Source organism: Oncorhynchus tshawytscha, linkage group LG14 (assembly GCF_018296145.1).
Source record: "Oncorhynchus tshawytscha isolate Ot180627B linkage group LG14, Otsh_v2.0, whole genome shotgun sequence".
NCBI lineage: Eukaryota > Metazoa > Chordata > Actinopteri > Salmoniformes > Salmonidae > Oncorhynchus > Oncorhynchus tshawytscha.
The window spans coordinates 32,230,788-32,252,805 of record NC_056442.1 but is presented as its reverse complement, the minus strand read 5'-3'; the positions used below and the strand labels follow the sequence as shown (position 1 = coordinate 32,252,805).

Genomic DNA, 22,018 nt, shown 5'->3' with positions numbered 1-22,018 from the left:
AACCCAAGCCATGAGGTCTAAGGAATTGTCTGTAGAACTCAGAGACCGGATTGTGTCGGGGCACAGATCTGGGGAAGGGTAACAAAACATTTCAGCAGCATTGAAGGTCCCCAAGAACACAGTGGCCTCCATCATTCTTAATTGGAAGAAGTTTGTAACCACCAATACTCCTCCAAGAGCTGGCCACCTGGCCAAACTGAGCAATCGGGGGAGAAGGGCCTTGCTCAGGGAGGTGACCAAGAACCCGATGGTCACTCTGACAGAACTCCAGAGTTCCTCTGTGGAGATGGGAGAACTTTCCAGAAGGACAACCATCTCTGCAGCACTCCACCAATCAGGCCTTTATGGTAGAGTGGCCAGTCGGAAGCCACTCCTCAGTAAAAGGCACATGACAGAAACAAGATTCTCTGGTCTGATGAAACCAAGATTCAACTATCTGGCCTGAATGACAAGTGTTACGTCTGGAGGAAACCTGGCACCATCCCTACGGTGAAGCATGGTAGTGGCAACATCATGCTGTGGGAATGTTTTTCAGTAGCAGGGACTGGGAGACAAGTCAGGATTGAGGGAAAGATGAACGGAGCAAAGTACAGAGAGATCCTTGATGAAAACCTGCTCCAGAGCGCTCAGGACCTCAGACTGAGGCGAAGGTTCACCTTCCAACAATGACTCTAAGTATACAGCCAAGACAACGCAGGACTGGCTCGGGGACAAGTCTCTGAATGTCCTTGAGCGGCCCAGCCAGAGCCCGGACTTGAACCCGATCGAACATCTCTGGAGAGACCTGAAAATAGCTGTGCAGCGACGCTCCCCATCCAACCTGACAGAGCTCGAGAGGATCTGCAGAGAAGAATGGGAGAAACTCCCCAAATACAGGTGTGCCAAACTTGTAGCGTCAAACCCAAGAAGACTCTCTAGGCTGTATTCGCTGCCAAAGGTGTTTCAACAAAATACATAAAATTAACTGACATTATAGAGCCATTTCAACTAAGAGTTATAGCTACTTGCCTGCCACTGTAGGCTTGTAAGGTTAGGCCTAGAAGTGGTGGAATGTTGTGGTGTAACTCCAGCCCAATTTGCAGTGGTGGAAAAAGTACCCAATTATCATACTTGACTAAAAGTAAAGATATCTTAATAGAAAATAACTCAAGTAAAAGTGAACGTCGCCCAGTAAAATCATACTTGTTAAAAAGTATTTACTTTTTAATATACTTAAGTATCAAAAGTAAATTAATTGCTAAAATATACTTAAGTATCAAAAGTAAAAGAAAAAGCATAAATCATTTCTAATTCCTTATATTAAGCAAACCAGACGGCAGTGGTGTAAAGTACTTAAGTAAAATTACTTGAAAGTACTACTTAAGTATTTTTGGGGGGTATCTGTACTTTACTTTACTATTTATATTTTTGACTACTTTTACTTCACTACATTCCTAAACAAAATTATGTACTTTTTACTCCAAATCTTTCCCTGACACCCAAAAGTACTCATTATATTTTGAATGGTTAGCGGGACAGAAAAATTCACACACTTATGAAGAGAACATCCCTGGTCATCCCTACTGCCTCTGATCTTGCAGACTCACTAAACACATGCTTCATTTGTAAATGATGTCTGAGTGTTGGAGCGTGCCCCTGGCTATCTGTGAATTTAAAAAACAAGAAAATTATGCCACCTGGTTTGCTTTAAATAAGGAATTTGAAAAGATATATAATTTTACCTTTGATACTTAAGTATATTTTAGCAATTATGTTTACTTTTGATACTTAAGTATATTTAAAACCAAATACTTTTAGACTTTTACTTAATACTAAGCATTCAAAATGTATAAAGTACTTTTGGGTGTCAGGGAAAATGTATGGAGTAGAAAGTACATTATTGTCTTTAGGAATGTAGTGGAGTAAACGTAAAAGTTGTAAGAAATATAAATAGTAAAGTACAGATACCCCAAAAAACGACACATGTAGAACTTTAAAGTATTTTTTCTTAAGTACTTTACACCACTGCCAATTTGACCCCAGTTTATAGTGACCGGAAAACCTGATGCTGAACGTGAACCAGTAGATTATAGCCCTTTTATATGGTAGGCAGGTGCATATTGACATAATCAACTCTTCTAACCTCTATTACAGATAGTGAAGCCTTCATTACAAAGTAGTAGCCTACAGAGGAAAAGGCTGAGACTGCGAAGAAAAGATGCAAGTGGAGAGTAGAGACAAAAGACAGTGAAAAGAGTAAAGACACTTGAGCAGGTTAATAGCACTCTTGTATCGCTGTTTATTTTTGTTGCTCATTCTCTCTTTATTGATCACTGTGGCTATGAATTCCCTGTGACAACACTGAAGAACAGAATCAAAGCCTGAGTCGTACCACCACACCACCCGAGACACTTCTCTCCGCTTGCTGTGGGGCGTATCTTCTTCTCTTGTTTTTATTCTTTAAGCGATGGAAAAAAGAAAAAAAAGTGCTGTAAACATGTTTGTCGCTGTGGAGCACCAGAAGCGTCAGGAAGCGTTGGTCTTGGAGGTCTGACAGGACTACTGGCCAAGCTTGGAATGATAGGGTGGAGGAGGGATAAGAGGAGGAGGAGAAGGGAGAGGAGAGGAGGAAGGGTGAAAGAGGGAGAAGGCTGTGGAAGCTCTCACTGCTGGATGCGACGCAGAGACTGGACCTGGAAGGTCTGAGCGTGGGAGCCCCACTCCCTGTAGTGTTTGTACTCTCCGCCATGACGGTCGCACTCCATGATGTACTGGTAGCCACGGTAACCGGGGAACTGGTAGCATACCCAGCTAATGGGGGAGAGGGAGAGAGGAAGAGGGTGAAGTGATAAAATACCAAGAAACAAGCCCGAGCCCTTACTCTGTAGAGCAAGGGTGGGCAAATGGCGGCCACTTTTGTACGGCCGCAGATCAAGTTCCACAAAAAAATCTACAAAATTTTGCTAAGGGCCGGGTCTGACTAAAAGTGGGGGTATGGATGTGGGTATGCAAAACCCCCAGCCACTATAGTCCCTCATGATGGTGTTCTGATTTTGTTTGTGGCCCCCACCCCCATCAAAGTTGTCCATCCCTGCTCTAGAGTCTAGACACGTGTAGATCAGAAAGAGTTAGCCTCTACAGTGCATGTTAGTCCTCTGTATAATATCCAGGGACACCATATAATAGCTCATTGTTTCAAATGTTTCACCATAATGTCCCTTTAACACATTTGGCAGAGGTCAGTAAGGTCACTGGAACTCATTTAGATAATTCATCATTTCAGGCCTGAAATAGTTTTTCGCTTAGTTCTATTATGATCAATGACAGAAAGGATTATCCTCTCAAAGTTGATCTAGTTATTAAAATAGATTTTAATTATATAGTTATTACAATGAATTTTGTTCTTACTGCACATTACACCTTTTTAGCAGTTTGTCTCCTGACCACTAGACACAACTGATTCCTCTACTTCTGATTGTTATGAGCGTAGTCTTCTGTAGTGTGAAAAAGGAAGCCAAGGTTTCTACTCCTGCTACTTACGCTCCACTCTGGACCTGCATGGATCCGATCTCGTTGTTGCCCCAGCCCATGGCCTGCAGGGAGGGGTAGTCATCGTTCATCTCCCACTGCTTGCCAATGAAGTTCTCCCTTTCAAACACCACAATCTTGGACTCCTTATGGTTCTATGCAGTTCAGAGAGAGGAGTGGGAAATTTCATGTTACATTTAACCTGTTTCTCTCAGAACTATTTACAAAATATATACTGTGTAGAATTATGAGGGAAAGTAGGAAATCTTTATAAAACAGTGTTTTATTCACTTTGTTATTTAGTGCTTTCAATAACGCTGGTAGAGGCTACCAAGGATAGCTACTTGTATCTGTTAAATGTAATAATGTCAGTGTCAGTAACAGTGAGTAGAGCCAGACTCTGTCAGTGTCAGTCACAAAAGCCAGAGACATGGACTGAGACCAGAACCCTGGCTTCTGTGCCAATATCAGGCCTGTGTTCCATTATCTGTACTAGCATATTATGTGAATTAATCAATGTATTGGGCATTCTAAGCGGAATTCTTCAATGAATATTGGAACGTAGCCCACAGAAGATAGTGTCTGTCTGGCCTGGTCCGGCAGGAACAGGAAGTAGGCTTGACTAGTACACTCACGGCAGAGCAGACTGGGCGGAAGGACATCAACCTCTCAATGTGGTAGGCGTTGCTGCCGCTCCAGGACTCCCAGCGAGGGTACTCTCCACGCTCCAACACAAACTGCTGCCCAGAGAAGCTGGAGTGCTCGTACCCAACCCAGCTGCACATACAGAGAGAGAGATAGATAGAGAGACAAAGAGTGACAGAGAGACATAGAGAGGATAGAGAGACAAATGGTACAGACAGACAGACAGATGTTCATGTGGATAGATGCAAGGGTGGGGCAAGACTTTGTCATGTTTTCTTATTAAATTGTGTTTTTCCATGATACAGTATATGTCTATCAGTATCCCTTAGAAATGGTTGCCTGAGCAATAGTCCCCTGGCCCTTGAAGGATAACGTGTAACCTGTCAGGGAGATAAATATCCTTCAGTATGTAGATGTCTTTGTATTTTGGGGGACTGGCTGACTTACGCTCCACACTCGACCTTCAGTGAGCGAATGTTGTCCGCGCCACACTCCATGATGTTCTGGCAGGAAGCAGTGAACTCCATACGCTTTCCCTGGAAGTTCTCCTGGTCGTAGACTGTGATCTAGAACAGAGGATATAGTGCATATTTGCAATTTTCCAAACCATTATTGATGTTTTTTTCAAATGTGTTTTTAACACAACCAGTGTGTCTCTGCTAGAGAACGCACTGCTGTGTGCAAAGATTTCCTTTTTCCTCCTCTTAAGACTTGTTATGAAAATGTGAAAGGTTGTGGAACGTAGTTCAATTGTTGTGGAAACATGGTATACACAACATTGACTCACCTTCCATGGTCCCATTGGGTTAGGAGTAGTCAGCGCCATGTTTGATATCTCAGTAAAAATTGACCTGCAGTGCAGAAAGCACACAGTCATGCAGAGTCACATTTCTGTTTGGTCTGACAGGGAGACCAGGGCTGACATGACTAAACCACCATGAGCCTCATCTCCAGTCAGCTCGAGCTCTTGCATCAGTCTGTGCCCAGCAGCTAATGCCCAAATATATTCATGTTATGGTTATGCTCATATTGTAGGGACTATAGACTATTCTAGAGACAAACCCAAACAAAGCAATGCCCTATGCTTTTGCTGATGATAATACAATGCACATAAGGGTGAGGGAGGAGAGGCACACCACAAAAACAGCTAGCTAAAGCCAGAGCGTTGATAGAAAGTAGGACACAGATACCAATCGAGAAGTGCAAATACCATAATATAATACTGAAACTCCTCTTCAATACATAGGTCTGGTATCTAGCGTTGGTATGTAATACCACAAACAAAGTAGTACAATGCAAAGCATCCATCCACATTTCTGAATGATCTGTGATAATGATGTTGTGCTTTATTAGTTGCTATAAATTCTACATGGTGAACCATTGTATCATGTGCCTGTAAGTCATGCAATTGTTACACTCTGAGTGTGTAACGTAAACTATGCTGTTGATGGCGTCACAGCATACATACAGTAGCATTCTAGTGTGATGCATGATGTTGACAGTGATGACGATTGGTGTGTCCATTTAGAGCGTGTGTGTGTTTCCTATGTGTTTGTGAGCATATGACCCTTTCTATACATTCCCAAGTCTCAGCAGAAAACAGTAAAGGAAAAAAACAGGACAATGGAGAATGTAAATGGACAACAATGCTGGCAAAAGGCTATAGGCTGAACGGTCTAAAGATGGAGGGCTTACCTGACCTACCCCAAAAAATAGCTGTGTAGCGCTCACGGGGGGCTCCACAAAACGATGTCCTGACCCCTGAGTAAACGGGCCTATTTATACACAGTGGTGGTGAATGGAGCCCAGGCCTGCAGGACGGGCTAGGAGTCAGCACATTACTGGGCCCTCCATTGTTCCATACTGAGCCACAGGGCTTTAGGCTCTCTAAAGCCACGGTGTGTTGGTGTACTGGTCTGGACGCAGGGCACCGTGCCCAGTGCCGATTAGCACAAGCCCCTGGACAACTGTCCGGACCGCATGATTATACAGACATAGACTACACCCAGTCCTGGCCCAGCCCTGCCCTGGTCATAGCCCAGCCCCTAACCCACGACATGCTTGCAGTAGTTAATGTATATGATGTTGAGAAAAAAGATAGGGAGACACGTCAGAAGGAGGATGTACCAAAAATCTAACCATTTAAAAATGTGTTTTTTGGATGACAATTGGTCAGTATTGAACATACTGTTATTGTAATGCTGTGAACATAACCATCAGATTAATATCATCCATCAATAAAAACACGTAAAAAAATCTCAGCTATACCCTATCAGATGTTCTGAGGCACCTATGACTTACACTTACACTCTCATCATGAGTGATATTAAGTTTTATAATTAAAGAAAACAAGTGTGCTCAACAAACTAACAAGATCTCCAGTGAACCAAGAATTTCATACTCACTGACAGCACTCTTCAGAAGCCCTTCCCAAATTAAAAAAATACTATAGAATACTATGGTATAAATACTATAGTATTCACTTTAGTGTTTTTGCTGACTTTCCTGCAGTATTTTTTTTACCAGGTAAGTTGACTTTGAACACATCCTCATCTACAGAAACAACCTGGGGAAAATAAGTTACAGGGGAGAGGAGGGGGGATGAATGAGCCAATTGGAAGCTGGGGATGATTAGGTGGCCATGATGGTATGAGGGCCAGATTGGGAATTTAACCAGAACACCAGGGTTTAACACCCCTACTCTTACAATAAGTGCCATGGGATCTTTAGTGACCTTTAGTGATCTTTAGTGACCACAGAGAGTCAGGACACCCGTTTAACGTCCCATTCGAAAGAAAGCACCCTACACCGGGCAATGTCCCCAATCACTGCCCTGGGGCATTGGAATTTTTATTTTATTTTTTGACCAGAAGAAAGACTGTCTCCTACTCGCCCTCCAACATCTCTTCCAGCAACATCTGGTCACCCATCCAGGATCAACGCTGTTTCGCTTGAGAGGCAAGCCAAAAGTCGGATGCAGGATGGTATGCTGCTGGCTCCATTCACTGTTGTGAGGACAGACGCTGGGAGATGAGAAGCAAGTACAGGGAGTGGGCCTCCCGGGTGGCGCAGTGGTTAAGGGCGCTGTACTGCAGCGCCAGCTGTGCCATCAGAGACTCTGGGTTCGCGCCCAGGCTCTGTCGTAACCGGCCGCGACTGGGAGGTCCGTGGGGCAACGCACAATTGGCCTAGCGTCGTCCGGGTTAGGGAGGGCTTGGTCGGTAGGGATGTCCTTGTCTCATCGCGCACCAGCGACTCCTGTGGCGGGACGGGCGCAGTGCGTGCTAACCAAGGTTGCCAGATACACGGTGTTTCCTCTGGCACATTGGTGCGGCTGGCTTCCGGGTTGGATGTGCGCTGTGTTAAGAAGCAGTGTGGCTGGTTAGGTTGTGTATCGGAGGACGCATGACCTTCAACCTTCGTCTCTCCCGAGCCCGTACAGGAGTTGTAGCGATGAGACAAGATAGTAGCTACTACAACAATTGGATACCACGAAATTGGGGAGAAAAAGGGGTAAAATGTAAAAAAATACATTTTTAAAAAGTACAGGGAGTGAACATTTAATGAATAACGGACATGAAACGAAACAAGGACAGCGTCTGGACAAGGGAAACATAACAAAAATAATGCTGACACGGGGATGAAACTGAGGAACAGACAGACATAGGGAAGGCAATCAAAACCATGCGCCAGAGAGGGGGAGTGGGAGCAGGCGTGTCAGTACCCTAGGGGCGCCCACCTGGGCGAGCCTGACAGGCAGGCCGTGGTGTGGAAGCCGAACGAACTGGCTGAGGCGTGGAAGCCCGTCGAGCCGGTTAAGGTGTGGGAGCCCGATGAGCCGGCTGAGGCGTGGGAGCTCGACGAGCCGGCTGAGGCATGGAAGTCTGACGGTTCCTTTGGCCGCGGGACCCAGACCCGACGTCGCCAAACAAAACAAAAAAACTCCCTGATGCTTCCAATATGGTGTCAGCATTCTGTGAGGACAGACGCTGGAAGACGAGAAGCAAGTACAGGTTGTGAACATGTAATGAATAACGGACATGAAACGAAACAAGGACAGCTTCTGGACAAGGGAAACATAACGACAATAATGCTGACACGGGGATGCAACTGAGGAATAGACAGATATAGGGGAGGCAATCAAAACCGTGATGGAGTACATGTGAGTCCAATGTAGCGCTGATGCGCATAACGATGGTGACAGGTGTGTGTAATGATGGGCAACCTGGCGCCCTCGAGCGCCAGAGAGGGGGAGCGGGAGCAGGTGTGACAACTGTAGTGTTTTTGCTAACAAAACAGTACAGTGAATACTGGAGTAAAAAAAAAATTGTAGTATATACTACAGTAATTAATGTAGTGTTTTTGAAGATTGTAGTATACTGTAGTATTTACTGTAGTGGTTTTGCTGACTGTAGTATACTATGGTATTTACTGTAGAATTTTTGCAGACATTACTGTAGTATTTACTGTCGTGTTTTTGTTTTATTATCTTTAACATGGAAGTGCAGGCTTTCTCCTTGAGGAAACCTACTGGAGAAATACTAAAAGAGAAAATGTTGCTTAAAGGGTAACTCTCAACCACAATTTCATCCTTTGCCAAACACCTTCAAATTAAATCAAAATGCATTCAGGTGAGAGGTTGTGGGTGGAGGGAATTGTTCATAAATTCTCCTAACCCGAAACGTAACCCTTTAACCTAACTCCTAAACTTAATCCTAACCTTAACCCTAACCCCTAGCCAGCTAACGTTAGCAGCTAGCTAATGTTAGCCACCTAGCTAGAATTCTTAACATAACACACGTTTTGCTAATTCGTAACATATTGTATGCTTTGCATATTCATAACATATAATATGAATTGTAATTCGTAACATATCATATAAAATGGGTGATGGACGTCCACAAATTAATACATACCATACGAAACGTAACATATCATACTAAATGGAATGTCTTGGATTTACGTACAGAATAATACAAAATGCTCTGAGACCAGGTTGCTTACCAAGACCGTTGCCAAATAAGGCGCGCTGTCATCTGCTTTTATAGTAAGCCTTGAGGTGGTACAACCCAGCACATCTAGAAGGGAGAGTATTTCATACTGAACACCTCCCTTTCTGCAGTGGAAGGTGGTCGACCTACAGCCATGTTTGTCAGACCATGAGACATCCCGAAAATCGAACCGTTTGGGCTAGAAACTAATATAACTCCATAAGTGTCACCGACTCGTCTGAAGGTAACCCATACAAATGAAAAGTTAGTTTTGTTCCAAAAAAAAAATATATATATATATATATATATATATATTATGTCTCCTAGATATAGGACGGACACTTCAAAACCTTATCCTTATGATAAATGTTTACTGTCTTTATTCCCATTTATGAACGTGTTATTCAATGCGTCCACCCCCCCCAACGGCTTAGACTTTTAGAGTATATTAAGCATCATTATCAATAAGCCCTATTTTTACCCTAATCCACTTGACCACTTATCTTGATATGATATACTGTAGCTATTATATAATGTGACACCTTTACCAAACATGCTTTCTTCACCATACTGTAGCCGACTCATTTCCACTTAGGCCAGGCAAATAATATGTTATGCCTCCAGCAGACCGGTTCTGCCTGTTTCACTGTAAAACATTCTAGAATTGTAAAATGACATGGGTGTCAAGTCCTTTTGCTGTGTTCCTCTCACTGTAAAAGATGTTAGCAGTCTGGCAGAGACTACCGTCCCGTTGAGAGGTCCCACACTATAGCAGAAAACAAAACCTAGCAAACACCTAACTGTGTGGAGTTTTGTTTGTTTGTGTGTGTGTGTGTGTGTGTGTGTGTGTGTGTGTGTGTGTGTGTGTGTGTGTGTGTGCGTGCATGCGTGCCTGCATGCCGGTTCTACACACAATAGATCAGCACATTGCTTGCTCAGAGAGAGAGAGAGAGAGAGAGGGAGAGAGAAGTTGGGTACATTCTGCTGATGATGGTGGCTGTGTGTCCAGGACCCCACAGTAGCGCAGAACAACAAAGTGAGCAGCCGACTCAGCACGGCTCAGTGGAGATCAGCATACATGACCCCTGACCCGCCCTCCGCACCTAAAGAGAACCCCACTCATCCAATGACGAGGTGGGATCCCGGCCCAATAGTCGGCGTGGGGATGTAAATGTATATATATCCCTACTCTGGGGGCCTGATTCCAACTCTTAGGCTTATCCATCTGGATGTCCGTTCCTCCCTTGTACCTGACAAGCAGCCACTTGGTGAGATTCACGCTCAGGGAAGGGGGTTGTGAGCGAGAGAGATGGGGGGGCAAAGGTGGGGTCTCTTCATCCCTTGACCTAAATCAGGGACTGTCAAAAAGTTTTTTTACTTCAATTAACTCTGGGATACACTCTATCTTATATCAAGAGAGCGATGTTTTGCAATACTTTGACATTCTGTCTGTTCTGTGGTTCATTTAATGGGGAAATGGCAGTCAGTGAGATGCGAGGCCATGTTTGATTGTGATCTCCTTTCAGCTCAGTAATACGACATGACAAGCCTCCCTGCATCTGGCAGATGAAAGTGTGCTCAGTGCTACTGAATTTAGTAATTGTAAGAAAAGTATGCTTGAACAAGTTGTTTAAAAAGGATCTTTGGAGATTGCATTTTTTCACAGAGCAATTGCTATTTACGGAATAGATATAATATTTAGTGGGGGTAAATTGTGCAGGCAAGTCTCTTAGAACAGGCTTTAACATCACAATGTGTTTTGGAGTAGAGATAATGAGAGACAAAAATCTTCTAAACCAGTATAGATTAAATACTTGAGTGACAAGATAAAAGTAGATTATATTCGTATTAACAGTTTGGGTGGAGAAGTGCGTTTTAATATGGATTTTTGCCAAAAGACGAATATTGAAATTTGGTTGGTATTTTTTTCTCTGGTAGGAAACATTCTTCTTTGCAATCTCTCATTGATATCTATTCAGCTGTACAGATATATGACGCCAGGGGGCCGGGGGCCTGTTGAATAGATACACAGCTGGGGGGTGGGTTGCAAGTAGCTTAGTGTTTAAGGGCATTGTGCCATTAACCGAATGGTTGCTGGTTTGAATCTCTGAGCCAACTATGTGAAAAATCTGTTGATGTTCCCTTGAGCAAAGCACTTAACCCTAATTGCTCATGTAAGTTTCTCTGGATAAGGGTGTCTGCCAAATTACCAAAATGAGTGTCACAATATGGATGTCAAATGAAGTTGTTTTTCCAAGAGGCTTGGCTTTAACCTCTCTCCCTCTTTATTTCTCTCAATCTCTTCCTGTTCGGCCACAGATTTGACCATGTCCCACTCTGGAGCCCAGGGCAGCATTGGGAGCCACCCAGCCATGGGGCTGCGTGCCCACAAAGTAGGTCTTCACATTTTTTTTTACAAACTACTCTAATAATGCAATCTCTAGCCAAGATACAGCATTTCCAGTTGTTATAAAGGCCCAAGACAAGAATCTTGATCAATGATATCCATATCAAATCATTAATAGTGTTATATTATAACTTATTACAGTAAATAACCATGCTGTGATATTGTCTATCTTTTCAGATGTACCTGTTTGAGTTTGAGAACTTCCAGGGTCGTATGATGGAGTGCATCACTGAGTGCCGTAACCTGTGTGAGAAGGGCTTCGAGAAGATCGGCTCCATCAGGGTGGAGTGTGGACCGTACGTCATGCCTAACTGCATCTGTTTACATAGAAGATAGAAACTATTCCGTGGGATTCATACACTATATATACAAAAGTATGTGGACACCACTTCAAATTAGTGTATTTGACTATTTCAGCCACACTCGTTGCTGACAGGTGTATAAAATCGAGCACACTGCCATGCAATCTCCATAAACAAACATTGGCAGTAGAATGGCCTTACTGAAGAGCTCAGTGACATTCAACATGGCACCGTCATAGGATGCCACCTTTCCAACAAGTCTGTTCGTCAAATTTCTGCCCTGCTAGAGCTGCCCTGGTCAACTGTAAGTGCTGTTATTGTGAAGGGGAAACATCTAGGAGCAATAACAACTCAGCGGCGAAGTGGTAGGACACACAATCTCAAAGCTGTGTGGCCTACCACACAAAATGAAGTGCGTTGCGATTAAAAATGGACTGTCCTCGGTTGCAACACTCACTACCGAGTCCCAAACTGCCTCGGGAAGCAACATCAGCACAATAACTTTCTTTTTGTTGGGAGATTCAAGAAATGGGTTTCCATGGCCGAGGAACCGCACAAGCATAAGATCACCATGTGCAATGCCAAGCATCAGCTGGAGTGGTGTAAAGCTCGCCACCATTTGACTGGAGCAGTGGAAATGTGTTTTCTGGAGTGATGAATCACTCTTCACCATCTGACAGTCCAACGGACAAATCTGGGTTTGGTGGATGCCACTACCTGCCCGAATGCATTGTGCCGACTGTAAAGTTTGGTGGAGAAGGAATAATGGTCTGGGGCTGTTTTTCATATTTCGGGCTAGGCCTCTTAGTTCCAGTGAAGGGAAATCTTAATGCTACTGCATACAATGACATTCTAGACAATTCTGTGCCCCCAACTGTGTGGCAACAGTTTGGGGAAGGCCCTTTCCTGTTTCAGCAACCTCACTAATGCTCTTGTGGCTGAATGGAAGCAAGCCAGGGCGGCAGGGTAGCCTAGTGGTTAGAGCGTTGGACTAGTAGCCAGAAGGTTGCAAGTTCAAATCCCCGAGCTGACAAGGTACAAATCTGTCGTTCTGCTCCTGAACAGGCAGTTAACCCACTGTTCCTAGGCCGTCATTGAAAATAAGAATTTGTTCTTAACTGACTTGCCTAGTAAAATACATTTTTAAAAGTCCCCACAGCAATGTTCCAACATCTAACGGAAAGCCTTCCCAGAAGAGTGGAGGCTGTTATAACAGCAAAGGGGGGACCAACTCCATGTTAATGCCCATTATTTTGGAATGAGATTTTCAGTGAGCAGGTGTCCATATACTTTTGGTCATGTAGTGTATTATTTGACTCATTAGAGTAAAGTTGTTAGCTGGAGCGTGTCCAGAAGAAAGCTTGCAGAATCATTCTTAGCGGGTTGTACACCAGCTACCTCGAAACCCTCAGAATCATATTCTTGGACAGAAGATGGGAGCTGATCTGCCAGACATTTGCTAAATCCCTGCAGAATTCCCAGATTGCAGACCTGGTCCCCCCTACCAGATAGCAGATTACTGGATGGGCAACCCGCCACAGCCACAAACTGAACACTCCCATGACACGCACAGGCCACTATTAGGACTCTCCCATTCCATACTTCACTAAACTGATCAATGCACACACCTGAAACATTGTTAATTTACAACATGCGATCTCCAGTGAATCATGACTTTTGCAATGAACATGTGACATCTAACATGATGTCGCCTAAGAACCTTGAAATCACTTAGCTATCCCTAGTCTTAAGGCTTCTGATCATGTTTATGAGAGAGTTGTGTTAATTCAGTATAAGTGTGTTATAGTTGTGCTGTAACACTTTTATAATGTCCCCATACAGCTGGGTGGGCTATGAGCAGCAGAACCTGAGCGGAGAGATGTTCATGCTGGAGAAGGGAGAGTACCCCCGCTGGGATACCTGGAGCAACAGCTATAGGTGTGACCGCTTCATGTCCGTCAGGCCTGTTCGCATGGTGAGTCTATCCATCCATCCATCCATCCATCCATCACTACATCACTACATCAATACTCTAGTCTAAGTGGCTTCCCCTCCTCGTCTGGGGGCTGTGGCTGAATAAGTGGGTAAACTCTATTGCTGACATCACTCTCTCTGTCCCTCTATACCTACAGGACACCCAGGACCACAAGATATGCCTATTTGAGTGTAATAACTTTGAGGGCCGTAAGATGGAAGTTTGTGATGAGGATATCCCGAGTCTGTGGTCCTATGGCTTCCAGGACCGTGTGGCCAGCATCCAGGTCACTGGTGGAACGTGAGTTGACACATTAACTTATCAATCAATCTACCCATCCATTTGATTTAAGGCGTTGTTAACTTCCATTAACTCTCTCTCATTTTCTCCATCCATCTCCCTGGGGGACAGTTGGGTTGGCTATCAGTACCCCGGTTACCGTGGCTACCAGTACGTGTTCGAGTGCGCCGTCTTCAAGCATTGGAACGAGTGGGGCGCCCACCATCCCCAGATCCAGTCCATCCGTAGAGTGAGGGACATGCAGACACATCGCAGAGGCTGCTTTGAGTGGACCGTCTAGATGGGGCCAGGCAGGCGACGGGTTGTGGGCCAGCAAGACAGAGGGGAACGGGTCTGGCTAGCCCTGGAGCTAACCATTCCAGAGTCTGGAGTTCCATCTTGGATCTCCACACAGCCAACATAAGCTAACAGCTAATAACATAACATCACTGGCTCCACCTCAATCACTTACTAGTTGTAACATTCAGGGTGTGTACTGTATTGCACAATCGCTGAATGAAGACATTGCCACCTACTGGGAAAAGGTTGTTACTGCAGTTCACCTGCAACTGACTTCCACAATGCCTGAATATAATAATACTGGTGAAACTGATAGCTGTACTCTCTGTTCCAAGACCTGATAGAATTATAGCATGAGAAGATTTATGATAGGGATTTTAATGGGGGAAAGGGAATTAGTTAACAAAGATTTTAAGAAGTTATATACCTTCATTAGTTTGTGTTCACTAGTTTGTTTCCATATCTGCAAACCAATTTATTTTATACATCTTACTTACTTGTTTCTTAGCTATATACCAAATGATGCAGAATAAGCCTGTTAATTACAATGCTCTACCCTCCTGCAATCTATGAATGATTTTAGAGAGTAGAGATACTAGACACTCCACTCAAGCCAGTCCCTAAACTACCATGGACGGCTGCCAGCTCTGTGCTGTGTCCGTGCCCTACAGTGAGCTCAATCATCCACAGGGAGACACTGTTTACCAATGTACTCTCCCCATGGCCACCATCTAGTCTAGGGATTCCACCTCAACCATAATTTCCCTAATGACATTCTACCTTCAAGGCTTCAAAGCTATGCCCATGACCCACTCGGTCGAGGGTAACAGACTCAGTTTAAGGCAGTGAGGCTGTCTGAAGGAGGAAGTGAGCTAGGGGGTATGATTGGGAGACAGGCTGCTGTAGACTACCTGGTAGTGTTTTTCTAGACATGCCAACCTTTTGGGAGACCCCTCCCCCTCTTAATGATGGGGTTGCAGAGGAATGTTGTTATATACACTATATATTTCTCAGGGATGCTGGCATCTGGAAATACACTTTCCAATAAAAAAAACAAAGTGAAATTGATAAAGCTTCCTAACCTCAGTGCTGGACATGCAGTCAGTGGCTCATGTCAAGTTGCTTGTTTGACTTTTTGTTCTCTTGTGTGTTTTATGATTGTCTGTGGTGTTTGTCCCACATTTTAATCTAAACTATGCTGAACATTCAAACAATTATTGTACTCAATATAGATATCCTCACAAAGGCAATCCTGCATCAACATCAACAGCGACAAATTGTAACCATGTCATGTTCATGCAATCAGACAAATAGTCCATGAGCCAGACCCCCAAATTTGGGCCCTTGGGCTCGTTGGGCCGATGATTTGTCATAGTGATTTTCTGGAAAGTCTATGTCCATAGAGTTGGAAAATGTGTGATAGTGCAGCAATGGTAGCTTTCTGTGTGTTGTCACTCTATCTTTCATCCCTCCATCCCAATAATTGTTTTCCCATTGGGAATTTACCATATGACGAACAATGTAAGTATACAACAAGTTATTTCTCGCTTATACCCTTTAATCATATATAATTGGAATGCTTATTCACAATTATCCATCAGACACATTTTCAGAAAGTTCAGGTCAACAGAAATTTGACCTCTGACCTCTAGGGTACATATCATAATGAATTACCTGTATAAATGGCTTTAAAACAGGAACCCTGATAAATTTCAAACTTTGTTTGACAAGTGGTTCTGAAAGGCCATGAAATTACCATTCAAATTATATATAATATAACCAACTTTGAAAGAATCAGCTGCAACTATTGTTTAAATATTGCCTATATTGTGCCATTGACATTAGAATCTTGGAAGCTTCACCATAGAATTCCATGAAATGGGGCAGCTACACTACAGGTCAAAACACCTACTCATTCAAGGGTTTTTCTTTATTTTTACTGTTTTCTACATGGTAGAATAATAATGAAGACATCAAAACAATGAAATAACACATACGGAATCATGTAGTAACCAAAACAGTGTTAAACAAATCAAAATATATTTTATATTTCAGATTCTTCAAAGTAGCCACCATTTTCCTTGATGACATCTTTGCACACTGTAAGCATTCTCTCAACCAGCTTCACCTGGAATGCTTTTCCAACAGTCTTGAAGGAGTTAGCACATATGCTGAGCACTTGTTGGCTGATTTTCCTTCACTCTGCGGTCTGACTCATCCCAAACCATCTCAATTTGGTTGAGGTCGGGGGATTGTGAAGGCCAGGTCATCTGATGCAGCACTCCATCACTCTCCTTCTTGGTAAAATAACCATTACACAGTCTGAAGGTGTGTTGGGTCATTGTCCTGTTGAAAAACAAATGATAGTCTCACTAAGCCCAAACCAGATGGGATGGCGTATTGCTGCAGAATGCTGTGGCAGCCATGCTGGTTAAGTGTGCCTTGAATTCTAAATAAATCACAGACAGTGTCACCAGCAAAGCACCCCAACACCATAGCACCTCCTCCTCCATGCTTCTCGGTGGGAAATACACATGCGGAGATCATCTGTTCACCCACACGGCGGTTGGAACCAAAAATCTCCAATTTGGACTCATCAGACCAAAGGACACATTTCCACTGATTTAATGTCCATTGCTTGTGTTTCCTAGCCCAAGCAAGTCTCTTCTTGTTATTGGTGTTCTTTAGTAGTGGTTTCTTTGCCGCAACTAAACCATGAAGGCGTGATTCACACAGTCTCCTCTGAACAGTTGATGTTGAGATGTGTCTATTACTTGAACTCTGTGAAGCATTTATTTGGGCTGCAATTTCTGAGGCTGGTACGCTAATGAACTCATCCTCTGCAGCAGAGGTAACTCTGGGTCTTCCTTTCTTGTGGCAGTCATCGTGAGAGCCAGTTTCATCATAGCGCTTGATGGTTTTTGCGACTGCACTTGAAGAAACTTTCAAAGTTCTTGAAATTTTCCGTATTGACTGACCTTTGCTTATTTGAGCTGTTCTTACCATAATATGGACTTGGTCTTTTACCAAATAAGGTTATCTTCTGTATACCACTCCTTCCTTCTCACAACACAACTGATTGGCTCAAACGCATTAAGAAGGAAAGAAATTCCACAAATTAACTTTTAACATGACACACCTGTTAATTGAAATGCATTCCAGGTGACTCATGAAGCTGGTTGAGAGAATGTCAAGAGTGTGCAAAGCTGTAATCATGGCAAAGGGTTGCTATTTGAAGAATATAAAATATATTTAGATTTGTTTAACACTTTTTTGGTTACTACATGATTCCATATGTGTTATTTCATAGTCTTGATGTCTTCACTATTATTCTACAATGTAGAAAATAGTAAAAATAAAGAAAAACCCTTGAATCAGTAGGTGTTGTAAAACTTTTCTCCGGTAGTGTGTGTTTTAGGATTGTAACTTTGGTGATAGAGGCACCAACCTGCACACATACAGCTAGAACAGGGTTTTACAAAGATTTGTACCTATATGGCCATCACAGAATTCACTCACTAACCCCACAGAAGCCCTTTTCCAATATGGCCACAAAAACAACTTAATGGCTTCTTACTGGACAATTCATGGTGGTGTAGAATACACAACCACATGAGCCAGATATATAAGGATGTTACATTATTCACATAATTAATTATGGTAAGAATGTGCCCAAAAAGCTGTCTGAATAGTTGATTTCTGTAGATATTATAAATAACTGCAATAGTTCACCTTCAAACATGTAACATGGATATGCACATGTGGATAGTAATGGATGTGATCCAATTAAAAAGGGACAAACTGCTTGACATAACCTACACTGGCTAAGTGGCCGTTTTTACAGTTTCTGGGAATCGTGTAATGATCATGTCATAAATCGATTGGAAGATACAGTAACAAATATATTAGTCATAGGCTGTTCAATGCGGGAGCGCATGTCCATGTGCTGGTTGGCCACAGCAGACATGCATGCAGGGTGAAAGCATTCAGCTTGTGAGAATATCTTGCTCTCAATTGAGTTGATATGTATTTGCATGAACGGCTTATGATGCTTTCGTATGAGCGCTGACGACCCACCGCATCCTCCCTTCCTCTCTCGTTCTGCATTATGTAAACCGTCATCACCACCGCACGCGCGCTCCAAGCGCAAGGGCTATTCAGCCGCCGCACACAAACAGTCACGGACCGACGGGTTTAAAGAACTGAGGATTTAAATTAAATACCGAGTGTGAGAGACGTTGAGCCTTGGGTGAGGGAGTGAAAGAGACTGATTTGTATCTTCCCCAGATCGGGAGGGGGAGGAGGCACGGAGAATGAGCTATTATTGTACCAGCACAGAGGCTGTGTGTAATAGCCAGGACGCACCTAACGCCAGTGCGAGGAAAGCAGCTACTAATAATACGAACCGTGGCAGCGAAGGTCTCGAGAGCAGCAGCAGCACTAGTTCACGGCAGTCGCAACCCCAACCGCTCGTGGCCATGAAAGTGAAGAAAGGCTGCAACTCGACAGATGCTGGGGTCCCGGTTACAAGTGAAGACGAGTTGCTAAGAAACCCCGTAATATCGCCTGAGGATGTACTTGGGTTACAAAAGATCACCGAAAGTAAGTAAGCTACTAATTGGTATTACGGGTAGCTTCACAACTACCTGAACGGTTCTGGGCGCAGCGCACCTGCTGTTGCTCTGTTGCCTGGCATGAAGCATCGGGTCCACAGCGACAACGTTACATTGTTAACGGGCAGCCATCTATCCATTTATCCATCCGCGTAGTAACATATTAGTTGCCCTAGTGCCATGTTTGTCATTTTTCAAGGGTATACTTCCAGTGCATTGGACAACGACATAGAGGGACATTAGGCTACAGTAGGATATTTGTGGGGGTGGAAATACAGATTATATAGGCTAGTGGAATTATAGTCTAACGACATGTATACTTGAATGTTTCTGTGTGGGCAATAATAGGCATACTAGGTAATGATATAAGACAGGAGAGTAGGTTATCAGCCTCTAGCTCAGACAGGTTTAGTAGTCGGTACATAGGTATGCACACAACCCTGTGTGTGTGTGTGAGAGAGAGGGGGGGGGCTAGAAAGAGGGATAAAGAGAGAGAAGGCTGCAGGAAGCAAAAGAGAGAGAGAGAGAGAGAGAGAGTGTAAATATTCATTTTAAACCAGACAGGCAGGTATTAATGTGATTGTTCTTTCTAATTCCCCCTGTTGTCCATCTTGATGAAAAAATGAAAATCATACTTTTCCTAAATCCTTTCCCGAACCTGAAGAAACTGTTTCCTCTTAGGTAACAGGTGATCAGTGCTCTGTGCCTGCCGATTGAGACAGTCAGAACCTGTTTAAAGATCTGCATTAGATTGTTACAGCACATAACAACACAGCTACAGTCACGCAATAGAGACATCTCAAATGGCACCCTATAATCTTAATAATGCAAAACAATGTGCCAGAACGCTACGGCCCTGGTCAAAGTAATGCACTATAAAGGGAATAGGGTGCCATTTGGGTTGCAAAATATATATGTTTTGTGCTGTTGTATAAAACACGTCCTCTCTCTGTTCCTTCTGCATTCACACTAGGCTACTGGTGACTGGTGAGCTGTAAAATACATATAATGTGGCCATCTTCATGTCAACCACTTGAGTGCATCCTGGTTCTATCAAGTGTCTTTTGTCCTGACTGCTCCTCAGGTTAAAGCAGTTGCGTCCGCCTCACAAAGTGTATAGCCAGGTGGCTGTTATATTGCTTTCATCACATCAGTAGAGGATATACAGTACAATAGAAGGAAGGCCAGGTATACTACGGTACTACTCTGTATGCACTTGACGTCTAGGCCACTTTGGAGACTTGGGATGCATCCATATTGACACTCTAGTTCTATTTTATATCACAAACTAATATCCTGTGGCGGTTGGATAGCTAGATGGTAATAAAGCCTTTATCCTTAGCCTCCATGTACGATGAGTCATTTCAATATACATACAGGCTTGTGTCTGAATGATTTGGTTACTATGCAGAGTCTCTGCTATAAGCAAAGGGCATTTCTCATCATCCGGAGCAGTTCTCATCCCAAAAGGCACACTAGCCCGCCGACATCATCCCTTTAATCCATGTTCCTGTCCGATAGTGTTAGCTGTTTGGTTCTGTAACCCCCAGAGGAAGAGCAGAAGAGCAGCATCGGGCTGCAGTGGTGAGATAATACAGAAATCACTGATGAAGGCTGCATAGTGATAATCTCTGCTCTCCGCTGACATGTAATCTGGATTATGTCAGAAAGGAAGGGAATGTGGCGCTTCAATGACCTGATAGACTCTAGTTAATTAATGCTTCAGAGTCAAGCAGCAATGCAACAAAACACTCAATGAAGAACGCATCCGGACATTTGTTTACAAGATATATCATTTCTGATTAGAAGGCAGGTTTAACTGATACTGTATGTGTTACATTTGCTGTGTTCACTGTCTCTGACATTGTGTTTTGGTCTCTAGCCCCCATAGCTGCAGTGTAGGATACATTCAGGAAACCATAGATCAAATGGCATGAATGGCATTTCTCTCACAAATGCTTTATGATAGCCACCTGCTATGAAATGATACTTATTTGATTTATGATCATTGTATAGAATGTCATTGTCCTCTTTTTCACCCTGTCCTTTATGACATGCAGTCGTGTTGAATTTGGTCCTATGGTTTTCTTACTCCTTTTATATCAGCATTAATGAACCAAAAAAAATCAGAATTATTTAATCGATACAAATGTATACATGTACATGTTACATGTATACCAAGACTATAAAGAGATCCATTTTGTAAATGTTTTGCTGAACTGCCAGTATATGGAGGAGAAATAACCAGTGAAAGACTGAAGGAGAAAATGACACGGCTTGCTGTGTAAATGACTTTCATGGCAGTGCTTTGGGAGGTAACTGCATCCATTTTGGGGTTGCAGGGAGACACAGTGGCTCAGAGCTGGTAAGAGAGGGAGACACTCTGTTTCTCTGAGACAGGCATGATGAGGAAAATAAATGTCATCTAGCCCATGGAGAGAGAGTGTTTTGTGAAGTGAGAAATGGTTTCTTATCAGTGTACTGTATGTATGCTGCATGGGGCTTATGATATAAGGAAATGAACAGGGATCATAGGGGGGCTATGTAGAAGGCACATCAAATACAGGATTCACTGCAGGAATTTATTCAGCATGCAGTAGTTTACATACACTTAGGTTGGAGTCATTAAAACTTGTTTTTCAACCACTCCACAAATTTCTTGTTAACAAACTATAGTTTTGGCAAGTCGGTTAGGACATCTACTTTGTGCATGACACAAGTAATTTTTCCAACAATTGTTTACAGATAGATTATTTCACTTATAATTCACTGTATCACAATTCCAGTGGGTCAGAAGTTTACATACACTAAGTTGATTGTGCCTTTAAACAGCTTGGAAAATTGCAGAAAATTCCGTCATGGCTTTAGAAGCTTCTGATGGGCTAATTGACATAATTTGAGTCAATTGGAGGTGTACCTGTGGATGTATTTCAAGTCCTATCTTCAAACTCAATGCCTCTTTGCTTGACATCATGGGAAAAACAAAAGAAATCAGCCAA

At 43.2% G+C, this 22,018-nt stretch overlaps 3 protein-coding genes and 1 non-coding gene across 6 annotated transcripts in view; 2 read left to right on the top strand and 2 right to left on the bottom strand.

The window, feature by feature from the left end:
• Positions 1-2,254: 2,254 nt before the first annotated feature.
• On the bottom strand, positions 2,255-5,944 carry LOC112267025 (beta-crystallin A1-2-like). 2 transcript variants are annotated; one of them, XM_024445030.2, is made up of 6 exons: positions 5,857-5,944; positions 4,940-5,003; positions 4,600-4,718; positions 4,143-4,284; positions 3,520-3,662; positions 2,255-2,790 (listed from the first exon to the last, which is right to left on the bottom strand). In XM_024445030.2, the coding sequence occupies exons 2-6, from the start codon at positions 4,976-4,978 to the stop codon at positions 2,643-2,645; spliced, it is 591 nt and encodes a 196-aa protein (XP_024300798.1). In that variant the 5' UTR covers positions 4,979-5,003; positions 5,857-5,944; the 3' UTR covers positions 2,255-2,642. The 2 variants fall into 2 exon arrangements, with proteins under 2 accessions (XP_024300798.1, XP_024300797.1); XM_024445029.2 differs by having other exon boundaries at positions 5,848-5,941.
• A 2,712-nt stretch (positions 5,945-8,656) lies between these two features.
• Positions 8,657-8,711, bottom strand: LOC112267762. The gene has a single exon (XR_002956144.1). It is a non-coding gene; the product is annotated as a U7 small nuclear RNA (small nuclear RNA).
• A 1,588-nt stretch (positions 8,712-10,299) lies between these two features.
• Positions 10,300-16,344, top strand: LOC112267024 (beta-crystallin B3-like). The gene is made up of 6 exons (XM_024445028.1): positions 10,300-10,411; positions 11,463-11,536; positions 11,728-11,846; positions 13,695-13,827; positions 13,985-14,127; positions 14,239-16,344. The coding sequence occupies exons 1-6, from the start codon at positions 10,315-10,317 to the stop codon at positions 14,405-14,407; spliced, it is 735 nt and encodes a 244-aa protein (XP_024300796.1). The 5' UTR covers positions 10,300-10,314; the 3' UTR covers positions 14,408-16,344.
• Positions 16,345-18,497: 2,153 nt separating this feature from the next.
• The window catches only part of LOC112267027 (protein unc-119 homolog A-like), a 28,236-nt gene continuing 24,715 nt past the window's right edge, over positions 18,498-22,018 (top strand). Inside the window, exon 1 of one of the 2 annotated variants that reach the window (XM_042297368.1) lies at positions 18,498-19,008. In XM_042297368.1, the coding sequence (XP_042153302.1) occupies positions 18,720-19,008 (289 nt within the window). In that variant the 5' untranslated portion in view covers positions 18,498-18,719. The remainder of the gene's footprint in view (positions 19,009-22,018) is intronic. The other variant, XM_042297367.1, reaches the window with a different exon arrangement.